At 39.4% G+C, this 14,678-nt stretch overlaps 1 protein-coding gene across 3 annotated transcripts; it reads left to right on the top strand.

Annotated features, from left to right (window-relative positions):
* LOC113060386 (BRD4-interacting chromatin-remodeling complex-associated protein-like) lies at nt 1-12,068 on the top strand. Of its 3 annotated transcripts, none has more exons than XM_026229258.1 (14): nt 1-235; nt 1,473-1,549; nt 1,840-1,885; nt 2,006-2,048; nt 2,319-2,384; nt 2,589-4,037; nt 4,208-4,438; nt 4,556-5,033; nt 5,188-5,321; nt 5,453-5,514; nt 8,599-8,747; nt 8,859-8,953; nt 9,148-9,250; nt 9,577-12,068. In XM_026229258.1, exons 3-14 carry the CDS (start codon nt 1,845-1,847, stop codon nt 10,206-10,208), a joined length of 3,483 nt encoding a protein of 1,160 aa, XP_026085043.1. In that variant the 5' UTR covers nt 1-235; nt 1,473-1,549; nt 1,840-1,844; the 3' UTR covers nt 10,209-12,068. The 3 variants fall into 3 exon arrangements, with proteins under 3 accessions (XP_026085043.1, XP_026085044.1, XP_026085045.1); XM_026229259.1 differs by having other exon boundaries at nt 9,580-12,068; XM_026229260.1 differs by having other exon boundaries at nt 9,151-9,250.
* Nucleotides 12,069-14,678: the final 2,610 nt, after the last annotated feature.

Genomic DNA, 14,678 nt, shown 5'->3' on the forward strand with positions numbered 1-14,678 from the left:
TTTCCAAATGCATCAAAGCATGTGAAAAGCAGCGCGCTTCCGTGAAGGTCCCTCACTGGGATCCAGTGTCGCTACAGAGTGAAGAGCAGCACATGCACACGCGCTTTCTGTGTCTGCTACCTCCGTGTTTGTCACCCACCCGCGCGAGCACGTCTCCCCCTCCTCCCTGAGCATGTGGGTACGGATGGATGGCGCACAGGCCCGTCTGAAAGGACAATAAAGCACAAAGACGCTGGTGAGTTCTTCTTTTTCCTCTGCAAAATACTGCATCAGAATCTGCGCGTTATAGCGCGGCACAGGAGATATGATGAGATACATGTGCAGCTGTGTGTTCAGGTGAAGAGCTTTTGCGTCCGCATCACCTCCTGCGAGCCGCGTCCTGAGCAGCATCCCTTTAAACCTCAGCTGTTTCCGTCTCACACTGAGACTCAGACGTGACCGTACATGCCATTTCTGAGTATGAACAGCTAAATGTAGGATTCGTTTCTAAAACAGTCTGTCAGTCTGGAATTATTATATCCAGTATGTGCAGCGAGTATGTGGATGTAGGTAAAGAAAAAATAAGACAGAAGTGTTTTTGCAGGAGATCTAAGTGTCTGGAAGTGTCTGACAATTTTTTTGTTATTTTATTTTTTAATAGAGATGGATTTCGACCGAGGCAAAGGTGTCGATTTGTACCCTGCGCAATGAACGGATACTGAACATGCGAAAGCGCGCGGATGATGTGCATTTCACCACAGTCCATGCGTAGTGCATATTAAATATTCTGGTTGCTTTTTTTTATTTTTTATATGCAATTATATTCTTGGAGTCTGTATAAAATGTAGCCTATTATAATATTGGCTATAAAGAAACTGTTGCACTGGAAATATGTATTATTATTTTTTTCATGCGCTATCCAATAGATATTATTGAAATTTGATGGAAAATGTTTATGTATCTATATGCAAATTAACAGTGGAATTTCAAGTTGACAGAATGACACTGAATTAAAAAAATATTTATACTCTAATATATTTTAGGATAGTAAGTTCTAGCACCCAAGTCGATTTGGACATAGTTGGTACTTGTTTTAAGGTTTGGGCATAGCAGTGTGCAACATTATTAATATGATTCCATCTTTTCAACCAGCCCATGTACTTTGGAATTGGATTTGTAGTTGAAATTTAACATTATAATTGACCAAAACATTAGATAATCTTACTTTTAATAAAACAACTTGCATTGCTGCAATATTTTCAGGCTGATCCAGTCATATTCAGTAAATTAACAGTTAATTTAGGTGTTACATTTTGTAGATTATTTGACCAAAAATCTCTAGTATGATTGCTCATTTTCAGTCAAGCCATTTAATTTTCAACATCCATACACTTCCAACGACTATTTAATAACTATTTGTACATCTCACAATTACTAACTCAATAATGTCCCCCCCGCTCAAAAGCATGTCCAAATTTCTGGTTCCTTCACAGCCAATCCTCGAAATCCAGTCACTGAAGTCCACAGAAACTCTCTCTCCCTGCTTTGAATGGAGCCACCCTAATAAAAGGTTAGGTTACTTCACAAAACCCAGATTATTACATATGAACCATGTGGTTTAATCTCAATGATACATTGCAATAATAGTGATGTACTAGAGATTTGGCATCATAGTAGTTGTATAGCCTACCTTTTATTAATGGATTTGAGTTCATTTATAAAGAACTGTACATGAAATACTATATGAACACAGTATTGGCATATTAGATTCAATATTAAATAATGAAAGCATTTTTCCTCAAAGAAAAATTGAATTAGTTTTATCATAACTTTGTAATTCCAATCCAACTTCTTGTTTAGTTGAAATGGAGGAAGAAGATGGTACTTGTTTACTTGATGTTTTATGGTAAGTCTTGTTTCATCCAATAGATTACATTCTCTTTGTTTGTATGTCTTATATTTAAAGCAGTCACACCAGAAGATATTCTGTTCATATGTTAATTTCTAAATGTTTGCATTAAAACAGTGACCCTCAAGCCCTCAATGACTTTCTTCATGGGACAAATGAGGTATGGTGTTATCATAATATTACCGTGTGGATTTAATTTTTAATGTTAATAACATTAGTGACTACCTTTTACAGTATTTTTTTTTTTCAAAACTTGTTTCAGTTGTGGTCATTTTGGAACCTTACCGCACTTTAGACGGTCATAGAGAGATTGATAACTTAGAAGAATCTTAGCACTTGTGTTTGTTTGTATACATTTTTGCGTGCAAATACAAGTTCTATAACATTACCACATGCAATTAACTGTCCCTCCTCCCTTCTGTTCAAACAGCTGCCAAGTGGAGACTTACTCATTAATTCATCCTCTGGAGAGCCGTCACTCTTCACAGACACTCCAGTGAGTCTAGACCTCTCTCCCCATGGAAAAGGGAGCATTTAGATTTGTTTCAGCTGGGACCTCCCAGAACATGCCCGTCTGCCTTACAAACCCCACTTATTTAGTACCAAAAGAATGGATTTGTGACTATAAGCTTTAAATATTGTTTGAATTCTTTTAACAGATTAACAAATCTTTAACATGATTGTTGTGACCATTCTGCAGAGCCCTGCATCTCTGTTAGCAGATGATGCTAGTTCTCAGGACACTCCTGTCTCTGGCTGTGTGGATCTCTCCTTTCTGGAGGAGGCACTGCTGGCATCACCGGGATCCTCTCTGGGAAGTGGAGGTCCAGAGGCGCAAGAAGATCCCAATGTCCAACTAGTGGAACAGCAGAAAGAGTCAGAAGAGTTCTGTGACATTCTCCAGCAGAGTCTCCAGGAGGCTGACATCACTGAGGACACTCTCGCTTTTGAAGCAGGACTTGCCCAGACAGCAGAAACTCTCCAGCTTGGTTTGTCTGGCACATCCCTTCCTTTGCCTGCAATGCAATATTTCTCCAAACCACTGACCGCTCCTGGCTTGATCTCTTTACCGAAGGCCACTCAACCTGCAGTGGAGCCTCCTCAGCCATCTTTATTAGCTGTTGGCCCAGGCTGTCCCTCACTCAAGCCTCCAGGAACCCAGTTAATGAATCTACTCCCTGGGAATGTATTCCCTGCACCTCCACTTGAGGCATCCTTTTCTATTAATTCAGCACAAAGCACCAGCATGATTATCCAAAAGACCATACCAAGCCTCACAAATCACCAGGTGTTGGCCTCCACCGTTAGAACAATTACCCCATCAGGGGTCATGTTACAAAAAACTCCTCTACCCATTCAGCCTAAGTTGCCAGTCAACTTCCAACCCAGATTTGTTCAGCTCAGTCCCAGGCCAGGATTTGCCTTCATCTCAACAAATACATCCCAGAGTGTCTTGTTATCCCCGTCTGTTGGCTCAAAGCAGTCCTTACAAGAACGGTCCACACCAAGTGTCAGCAAACCTGTTAGCTTCAATCTGGTTGGTCAGAGAGGCCCAATTGTCATTCAGCCCCAGGATCCTTATCAGGGCCAGAGACAATTCTTTCTGCCAAGCCAAACACCTACAACTGTGTCCCAATCTCCCAGCATACCAAGGTGTATTCTTAAAACACCAAGCAATCAGGTGTCAAACAAACTCAATGTTGACAGTTCTCATATAGTGACTGTACGACCAAGGCAAATCAACTTCAGCCCGATTTTCACCTCCCCACCTGGACAACTCACCCTCAAACAAGGGTCTCTTCTGACAGGGTCCTTACCAATTCAGGCAACACCTCCTACAGTCTTCCAGATGCCAACACAGCTAGCAGGGACCTATGCACCTCAAGTGCAGGGGCAGCATGATACGGTAGTTCAAAACAATGTTGCAAACCAAATCACACTGATTAATAATGCCAGTATGCTTATTCCTGATATGACCACCATACCAACAGTAAATGGTCAGTCAGTGATGCAAAGTCTGCCTTTGGTGCCTCAAAGTGCTCTAATAGGGGGACCTGAGGGAAAGGTGTGTCGTACCCAGAATTCCGTGCTTCTCTTGCCTGAGAGAACAACAGATCATCAACAGGAGAATGTCAACAAACCGTTTCAAGTGAGTTTCTGTCACATTCTGTTGTAACAATGTTAGACTTTACAAATGGACTTTATGTTCTCAAAGAGAATTTTACATGTCTTATTTATCATTCAATTTTGAAAGCACTGTTGGATTTCATAACATACTTGTAGCTTGATACATTTGTTCACTGTGTTTATTCACTTCAGGAGAGCAGATTGCTTCTGCCAACTTCAGTGGAAGCACCCCTTACTGAGACTCACTCTCTGCCCTCTCCAGTATCAACTCTACTACAGTCATCACCAGATATTAGTTGTGACCCTGACACAGTTTTGTCATTATCCCCACAAATGATCACTCAGACAGGAGAAGAACAATTTACTGAAGGAGAACATAATCTATTGCATCACAATCAGGCTTTAGTACATCCTCAACAACAGGTAAATTAAACTGTGCTCTGTCAATTTCATTCAAACACAGACATGAACTGTAAGAACATGTTAGGAATGTATTTCATATTTATTCAGTAAATACACAATATATGTCTTTTCCTGCAGTGTCCATTAAAACTGTCAGCCAGCCAAGATTCGTTAGCTGCAACTCTACTTATGCAAATGGACAACCACATCTCTTCTGCTGTAGGTGAAGCTGAGGATTTGCTCACATCCTTGACTACATCTGAGACTTTATCTTCACTGTGTAAGAGTGAAGATATCCTTATGCCAGCATACCATGGTTCAGAACACACTGATATTCTATTGCAAACTCCTATTGGCCAGACCTCAGACACAGACAACATGAAGGGCACAGCACCCCCAGTCTCAGATGAGCAGGATTCCTCTATGTTGATTGGTCTTGATGCTGAACCCAAGTGTCAGGAGGTGCCAGTAACGAGTAAGAGAACTTCCTCTTCCTCAGAGAAGTTGTTTATGTATCCAGAGCAATTGGGCCGAAGCCATGTGTTAACTGAACTTAGCAGAACCCCAGAGTCAACAGCCCATGTGTACAAGCAGCAGTATTATGAACATGACACAGGTAAATTCTTCATCTGCAATGATATTCTTGCTGTATTTGTTAGAAAGCATATTCAATTACCCAGAAACAGTAGACAGAAACGTATTTGACAGAAAAAATTTTATAATCACTCTATCATCCTTTTTGGCTTCAAATGTATACCTCCCCTGATTAGAGCTCACAGTCCTTAGGAACAGTGGGATAATCTCTTTGGATCAGCATCAGTCACAGGAGAAGGTACATCTCGGGCCCAGACTGCTTGCCCAGGACAAGGAGACCTACTCGGCACTCCAGAAGAACCAGGTCCAGGTGCAAATATTTTAAAGTCTTAGTCAAATCATGCTACATTTCAGGAAGATGTGATATTTCAAAGAGATTCTGAAAACAAAGTAATTCCAGATTCTAAGTATTCCATTATTAAAATTCCTTCCGTGTCTCAGACTTCTACTGCAAGCGTGGATCCAAAAGAGGAGAAGCTGAGACTAGCAAAGAGGCAACACAGGTAAGTAAAAATAGATTTATTCAGTAAGATACTAATTCTATGTAGACATCAGTATGAATGCCGGAAAAAGCCATAGACAGGGCTGTAGTTAGGGTATGCAGGAAACTGTGTAATTTAAAATCACTTTCCGGTTGAAATTGGGGGAATGGGGACTAGATACTGGCACCCTGGAACAGACCAGATGATTGGGGAATAAAAGACAATGCATTTCAAGACACCTTACATTAGGAATGCTCAATCCCGTTCCCAGATAGCTACTTTTCCACTAAATTCAGTTCCTGTCCTGCATCAACACACATTTCTGTAAGTATCAATTGTCCCATAAATCTAATTCAGGTGTATTAGTTAGGGTTGGGGCTAAACTTTGTAGGTTGGTCAATCTCAAGGAACAGGTGTAAAGACTCCTGCCTTACATACAAAAGCGTGTTTACACTTGGCAACATCAAGAGACTTCTCTTTCTGGTTAACTGATTGGATCTCTCTTTCCCAAGCAATATTTAATTAAGTCTTAAACCATGTCTACACCAGACGTGAGCAACACGGCACAGTGAGACGACAGACCATAGAACCCATTATAGTCAGTGATGCTGTCTACACTAATTGTGGTGCATCGCGATACAACAAATCCCAGGCAGTAAAGTATAGCCTTGTTCTGTTTATGACGTACTGACACAAAGTTCAAATCAGTCACTTTATCAAGTCCATTGGGAAGGGCCCCAAGCTGTTGCAGTGCAACAACTGTCACATCTGGTGTAGACACGGTGTTAGTAGTACGGGTCTCACTAGCGCTCCGTGGCCTGGTGTCCTCTATCTTTCTTCTGACAGTTCAGGAGAGAGGAGGGTGGGGTTTTGCAGGGTTATACCAAGTGTAAATGCAGCCAGAGTAAGTGCATTCTTATCAAAAACGATTTTCCCTAGAGTAGGGGTGCCAAACTCAGCTCCTGGAGGACCATAGTCTTTAAGATCTCAACTTCAATCCTAATTAAACACACCAGATCCAACTAGTCAAGTCCTTTGGGATTATTTGTAAACTACACACATTTTTGCTGAAAGGCTGAGTTTGACACCCCATGCCCTAGAGAGAACATCAGTGTATAGATCCCACTTCAGGAACTAGTTCCTGTTTCAGGAACAATTTGAGGAACTGCTATTTGTTCTTTCACAAAAAAGGAACTATTTGTCTCCGAGTCATACCCCAAACCATACATTTGTTGTCAGTATTTTTTTGCTGGTTTTGAGAACAACTGGATCCCTCTTACCAAAGGAATGCCTCCATTCATTTCATCAATACCATTTAGATCTTTCCAGTACAACTCCCAATAATGAAAGACAAACTTTAAGAAAGAACAATGAAACCACCACCAAGTGCAAGTTCATTAGGCCTAATAGGTGGAGGTAAGTCCTGAACAAGACAGCTCTTTTTCTGTATTACAATGAGAGGCACTGCAAAGTCAAGAAATCAAGACAAGACATGACTGGACAACCAGAATAAAGATGTCTCAGTCTGCCTGCTAACTTGTTGGAGAAAACAGAAGAGTAACAACAGCTTTTATACAATCATTGACAATATAAAGGTGCAATACTGAGTCCAAATGGCACCATGAGAAGCTTGTAAGCATTGCTTTAAAACACAAACTAAGAATGTTAACTTTGGGCAGCATAAATACTACAAATAAAAATGGATTAGAGATTGAATATGATACGGTGGTTAAAGCTCAAGGCTGATAACATCAAAAAAGGTTGAGGTTGCAATCCTTGTAAGGAACAATGAGCTATCACTATTATGGTTACTCAAAAATATTTTACTTTATAAGTTACTTTAAATATAAGTATCTGCTGAATATTAAAGATTAGGCTACACTTTTAGGGGACAAGGGTACAGTGGGAATATGAGCCCTCAATATCAATGGTTCCAAACTCACAGTACCCCGAAATTGCATGTATTGCAACTTATCGAGTCTTTAGTAAAGACTCCAAGTCCGGTATTTGGTGTGTTAGACAAAGGTAAGCAGATAATCATTTGTTTGATTAGGAATCATTAGGAAGAGTTTGAGAATGTGTACTTTTGGTATGCCTCCAGGAAAAAGTCAGGTCACCTTTATTTACAAAGAGCTTTTAACAATGCAGATTGTGACAAAACAACTGAACAGCATTAACTAGGAAAATAGTCCATAGTCAATAATGGAAAACTGCAGTTCATCATTGAATTCAGGGATCTCATCATCCAGCTCAGTTCAGTTCACCCGCGTCGGGGGGTGCAGGTTAAGAGGTTAAATGGTATCTGTACAATCAAGTCGACAAAATCGCTGGAAATTTAGTGTCCCCAACTAAGCAATCCAGAGGCGACAGCAGCAAGGAACCAAAACTCCATCGTTGACAGAATGGAGAAAAAACCTTGGGAGAAACCAGGTTCTGACCAGACGAAACCAGCAGCTCAATTCCCGGCTGCAGCAAAGTCAGATTGTGCAGAAAAATCATCTGTTTCCTGTGGTCTTGTCCTGGTGGTCCTCTGAGACAAGGTCTTTACAGGGGATCTGTATCTGGGGCTCTAGTTGTCCTGGTCTCCGCTGTCTTTCAGGGCAGTAGAGGTCCTTTCTAGATGCTGATCCACCATCTGGTCTGGATACGTACTGGATCCGGGTGACTGCAGTGACCCTCTGATCTGGGTACAGACTGGATCTGGTGGCTACGGTGACCTCGGGTGAGGGTGAGAAACACTGGATTAGAGTCTCTTACCTTTGTAAATAAAAATCCAGCTAGGCCCATGGACAAGCTGACCATTTGATAATGAGCTAATCTACATACTAATACAATAAGATTGAAAACTGCAATATAGGAGGGGTTTTCCTGAATGTCTGTTTGGGAGGATAGCATCATTATCATCTTCATGTAAGGTGAGACTCCACTAGCAGTGAGGTAACAGCAAAATATGGCATTTTTTGCTTTGTCTAGGACACCATAGAGAGACACCAAACAAATGTTTGAAAGACAAAACAAATTAACAAATACAACTAATCACAAAGTAGCTATTTAATGTACAGAAAAAACTATTTTATCATTTTTATTTGGTGTGTGCATTTGCAGGTTCAAACAGCAGATGCTTTTGGACCACAATGCTGTTCTCAACCCAAACACTTCAGCTCCGTTTGTTTCAGTGGAGGATGCGTTGAGACATTTGTTGCCATACCATTCTTGTGCTAGATCTCTGCCCAGCCAGGATGACTTTCACTCAGGTTTGACTCAGTCAGGAAGTTTGAATTTGGCAATATTTAATAAAATTGTTGTCCTATAATAGACTCAACAGTAAACTAAACATGAGAAAATATCTGTCATTCTTTGTGCAGTCGACAAGCAGTTTGAGTGTGTTTCAGTTGTTCTGCTGAAACGAATCAAAGACATGCTGAACAAGTACAGGAAACAACTTCTGGCTGAATCCCAGGTAACAAATTGTGTCATTTATATATATATATATATATATATATATATATATATATATATATATATATATAAATAAACTTGCTACTTACTAATTCAGATTCACTGACCAAAGTCAATGTTCTGAAACTCTAAACATCATTTTGGTTCTTTGAAATATAAAAGGTGGCAGGTCTGAGTTGTTATTGCTTTCTTCAGCAGGAGAGCCCATCAGCAGAGATGGTGATGCTAGAGCGTTTGTTTCTCCAATCAGAGAGAGTCTCTCTGGCAGAGGACAGACGCAGAGCCAGAAGAGAACCAGGTAACAAGGCACAAGATTATTTTGTGAGCTTTTGTTTCTAACTATTAAAGCAAGGTTCCTCAACTCAAACCCTGGAGGGCCACTGCCCTGTAGCAAATAGTCCAAACCCTGACCAATAACTCTGAAGATCCTGATTAGCTTGCTTAGCTTGCTTTCTTTGATTAGGGTTAGAGCTAAACTCTGCAGGTCGGTTGCCCTCCAGGGTTGGATTTGAGACATTTTGCTACAAAGAGGACAGAGGTACTGCAATTACAGCATTTAAGATTACACAAACTCTTACTTGAAACAGTGAAATGTGAACAGGTTTCATTATTTTGGTGGTTCAGCAGAGTCCTTCCTCAAATCCCGGACCAAGAATTTATCTCAGCACAACCAAGTCTCATCAGTCCACACTGGCCTTGCATCTCCTCCATCATGGACCTTGCAATCGGACAGACCTCCTGGCCTCAAGACATATCGCTCCAGCAGCAAAGGAGCAATACGTCTCACTATAAAACATGAGTCAGGATCCCGCAAAGTTATCCACAACTCATGTGACGCCTCGCATACCATCTCTGGGATTAAACGAAACTACAGTGGCCAGTTAACTAAGGGAGGTGCCATTCACAGGAAAGATGAATCTCTTGAGCCTCCTTTGTCGAATGTTGCAGAGAATGAAAATGATCAAAGGTCAGATCCGCAGAACAAGCTAAAATTGTACCTTGACATGGAAACACTAAGGACAGGTAGCGATTCGCAGAACCTCTCAGATTCTGTGTCCAGTCAAGACTATGTAGCTCCAAGGGTGCAAGGCTTGCTTCCAGAGCAGTGCACTCCAGTGGTTAAAAGGAACAAGGTGGCTACTTCAGAAACAGTGTCTCCCAGTTTGCCTGCATTGGTGGAAGACGGGGAACTGAGTGAACACCTGCAAAGTGCTTTAGACAGTATCTTGGAGCTGCAAAGGTTGCAGGGTTCTTAAACCCAAGATTCAACAGTCTTGTGCACTGGAGCAGGCCATCAGCTGCATGCCAGAAGGACAACTTTGAGACAGAAGAGCTACACTCTAAAAAATGCTGGGTTGTTTCAACCCAACTTTGGGTCAATTATGGACTAAGCCAACTGATGGGTTAAATTTTGTAATTACATTTTTAACCCAAAAGTTGGGTTAGTCCATATTTGACCCAAAGTTGGGTTGAAACAACCTAGCATTTTTAAGAGTGTACGTGGAAGGAAAAGCTTGGTTTGGTTTTCACATCCTGCAATCCATATCCAGCAGAGACTAATATTTATTTATTTTTTCCCGAGGAAGAATGTCTTATTAATCATTATTATTATTGTGTAAATAGAGTAAATAGAATCTGGGACATTTCTTGAATCTCCTGAACCTTTTTGTCTGAACATTATTCTAATTGATAGTCTTCTATCAGTTTAAGAATAATTCAAAAACACAAGTGCAGTTTGGCAATATGTTAATGCCATTTTGATGTGAATGTGTCTATAACAAGGTTATTGCTCTTTTGTTGGGGACTTTGGTTCACTTGACATCATTTGGTTGGTTTTAATAGCTCTTTACCAAACTCTGGGGCTCCTGAGGAAGCAAACCAGAGTACATTTGGTACAGTTCATGTGGACGTAAACTGGCCTAACAGCCTTAACCTGTGAAAACTGCCTTATACAGCAATCGTGAAAATGTACCAAGGCAAATTGCTTGGGAACTCAAGTTCAGAAAACACCAGCCAACTGACATCAAGCAGACTTGTATCTCTTGTTTGAAAGCAGCCCATGTGTTGTATACGCAGACAGTTCAGAGAATGATGTTGGTTCCCGCTTGTTTAGCCCGAAAGAAAATACACCCAATTTCATTCTAAAATCACCAGCAAAACCAATTTAAGCACCAGTGTAATTTTATAAACGTGTTAACTTAACAGACTGAAAATTTAAATGAAACAATCTCATTTGATCAACTGGCAGATGTAAAGTATGCCTTATTCTGCCTCTGCAATGAACTGTACTATTCCAGTTGTGCTTTAAGAAAGGATACAAAAATGCAAAAGCAATAAGCAGCAGATGGTGGCTGTCACTCCTGATGTTCAACACACTTAATATTGTTAAAAACATTCCAGAGTGTTCACCAAAACCTAAAACAGTAACTATTGACATCCAGTCTATAGTTAGAAATAGGATTATAGGCTATAGGATTATTTATTTTAATGTTTTTTTCTTGACAATCTACTACTATGTCATGCTAATGTTATGCCAGCGATGATTACTTCCTAATTATATAATAGAGTAGTAAGGGAAGGCATTTTATAGTTGTTTCTTTGTCCTGTTAGTCACTCGATTTACATTACAAATATTGTGCTCAAGTTGTATGTTCAAGTAAACTTTTTATGTATTGCTTCCCTGACAAATGCTATGCACTCTTAAAGAATACTTAGCCGCCAAACTAAATACTGTGACTGGCCCTAAATGTGACAAGATGTTTGTAACAAACCATTTTGTTTGATTTAAACTTATGTACTATACTGTGAAATGTAGCATATTCGACACTGATCCAAAACGGACATTTGACAAACAGATTGTTCGGGGTCCGAGGCCTTAAATCTGCTGTACAAGATTGTCAGAATCGCTAAAGTCACTACTGACGTGAATCCCCACTTAAACCCAATACGACAAGTGACAAAAACACCAAGCTTTTTTCTTTTCTTACATTTCTATAGACTATTTATTGAAACAGGATTTTTTTTTTAAAAGTAATAAACAGTAAAACTGAATGTTGGACTGTTTTATGAACTGCTATTTTTCAGGATGTGAAACTGCAGTATAAAGAAAAAAAAAACTCATCCAGTCTGAACATATGAAAATTATTCATTTTTTATTTTAAAAAACATTAATTTTACATTAAGGAAACACAAAAGCATTTAAGAATGATAATTTCATAATACAGACATGATGTACCAAGCAATGCTCGATTTGGTCCAGACTTACAAAGATAAATGGAGTTTTCCTCAAAACCAAATAACTGCCTGAAATTAAATAGAAATGATAAAGCTCCAATAGAACTAAGAATGGCTATTTTATATTGTCTCAAAAGGCAAACTGATTTAAAATACCAAAACATTTAATATGGCCCAAAACCTGCAAGAATTGTAAGCTATGAATCTTTTATTCATTTCATAATTAAGAATTAAGAGCAGGTTTGGGCTAGTTAAAATACAGTAGCATCTATTTTTCACAGGGAAATGAGAATGCTTTTCAACATTTTAAACATTAAAAAGTGTGCACATTACGCCGTTTTGTTATTTTACCTATCACCATTTCTGTTCTTGCACCATCCTTGAGTTTAACATTCTGCTTTTCACTACAGTGGCTTTCAATCCCCAAAGAGTCTCTTACCCAATCTCCATCTGGTCCCTTAGAGCCCAGTCAATCTGGGCCAGCAGTTTAGTCTGAGTTTTTTCTTATTTGAAAGTCAACACCAGGCCTTAGCTATAATGAGGGCAAGTCGGTCTCTGGTACACACTTCAAACAACATTAGACAAGAACACCAAGGTGTCGCACACGCGGTGGAAACCTTCCTATCCCAGCTGTTGTTGCACAAAGTCTTTTTCTGTTTGAGTAACGAGGGGCTCAGTTGAGATGGATTTGCAGGTCCTCACCGTACTTGCGCAGATATTTGTTATGGTTGTGGTTGACGGACCAGAGAGGGGGAAAATGGCGTGGCTGCATGCTGGTCAGGAAGTGTTGTCGCCAGCAGCGCTCCAAGTCCATCAGGCCCCGCAGACCACACACGGCATACGCCTGCACTACCTTCAGTCCATGTGGCACATAACTCTTGTTAAAGATCCTGCAAAGGTTGAAATAGACGTCAACCTTAACCTTACACAAATCAGAACTGCACGTTAAAATATGAATGCCAACAAAGATATCTATCAGCTGTTCAGTTCCTCTAATCATGCATACCAATTATTCGTATCAATTCTATTTCCTCCACCTGAGGGGACCGGAGAAAGCCCTTGACTTTAAGTATTAGATTTTAACAAGAAACTTAACAGTAACTGTTTGTGCTGTTACTTTAACTTCCAAGCAATCTGACTCCTGGTGCAAAATAAAACAGGCAAATATTCCATAGACTGGACCGATTCACATCTAGAGAGCAAGTTCTGCTTCCAATGAACCCCATAAGTTAAGAAAAACCGTATTAGGGACATTTTGTTAACTGAGCATCCAAAAAATAATTTTGATGATCAATCAAGCAATCAGATTCTTGTTCTTTTTTTTTTTTTTGTAATTAATAATTGGATCAATAAAGTATCAAAAATAAGTAATCTTTTGGTTTTATTGAACAATATTGTTAAAATACATAACATTCTGTAATAAATGTATTATATGCATGCATATGAGCCTGTTTTCTACTGCTAGTGATATAGGATAGTTACGCATTAACTTCCCAATAAAAAAAGATTATTTTAAATCACAACATGCAATGACTTTAATAATAATTCTATGGATGAACGATGTAACCTGCAGAAGTTGTCAACCACCTGGTTGTTGGTGTTGTTATACTTTAGGCAATATCTGCTAAATTATTTTTGATTCAAAATATCCTATCACTCAGCCTGTAACATAAAAAAAACATTAACGTTTCTTTGATGTTTTAATTTTAAAACTAAACCTCTGTAGTTCAGCCCTTTGTTTGACCAAAAAACATGAATTGTTACACTTGAATTTGAATACATTTTAAAAGTTAAATTGCTAATGGTTCATGCCTTTATTTGATTATCACCATATGTCTAAAAAAAATTATAATACATTTGTTCTAAATCATAAACAAGTTCTATGAATTCAATCAATTAGGCATGCAAAACAGAATTTGGGGTAAAACTAAACTGAATTTGGAAAAAAAAATCCTAGTTAAACTTTTAAATTGAATAAGTTTCATGATTTCAATTAGAAATGCTTTCTGACTACTAAAATGTAATTAAACTATTAACAAACTACTAAAATAATTTAGTTCTACACCACTCACATTTTCTTCAGTTTCAGTTGGTACATAACTAATGTGAAGAGAAATGTGTGGAAAATGTTCTTCGTGTATGCTAAAGGAGGAAAGACAGTAGTTGAGATGATTTTGGCGAGTAACAAACTCGAGTAATCACAGGAAGCACGAGACACACCTGATGTAAGAGTCAGTTTTCCCGCACACCATGCACATGTTCGCTTCGGCTGTGAGGTAGTAGTCTTTCTGGGAGTCTGGACGGCCTGATGGCTGAAACAGCAGCCAGACCACGAAGGGATGTTCACGGACCAATTCTGAGATTACAGATCATATTTTACTTACAACTATTATATTAGATACATTAGAGCCCTGTTCGGTCAATAAACCACTCTTATACATCTGTCATTTCACTCTGACAAACCTCAGAGATCTGAAGTTTTGTGTCTGACC

This window comes from Carassius auratus, chromosome 42 (assembly GCF_003368295.1).
Source record: "Carassius auratus strain Wakin chromosome 42, ASM336829v1, whole genome shotgun sequence".
In the NCBI taxonomy this organism is placed as follows: Eukaryota; Metazoa; Chordata; class Actinopteri; order Cypriniformes; family Cyprinidae; genus Carassius; species Carassius auratus.

Bases quoted from the DNA above. Each gene is read 5' to 3' on its own strand.
- LOC113060386 (XM_026229258.1), top strand. From the start codon at position 1,845: ATGGAGGAAGAAGATGGTACTTGTTTACTTGATGTTTTATG. The intron at 1,886-2,005 runs GTAAGTCTTGTT...GCATTAAAACAG, and splicing joins TGTTTACTTGATGTTTTATG to TGACCCTCAAGCCCTCAATG. The intron at 2,049-2,318 runs GTATGGTGTTAT...CTGTTCAAACAG, and splicing joins TTCTTCATGGGACAAATGAG to CTGCCAAGTGGAGACTTACT.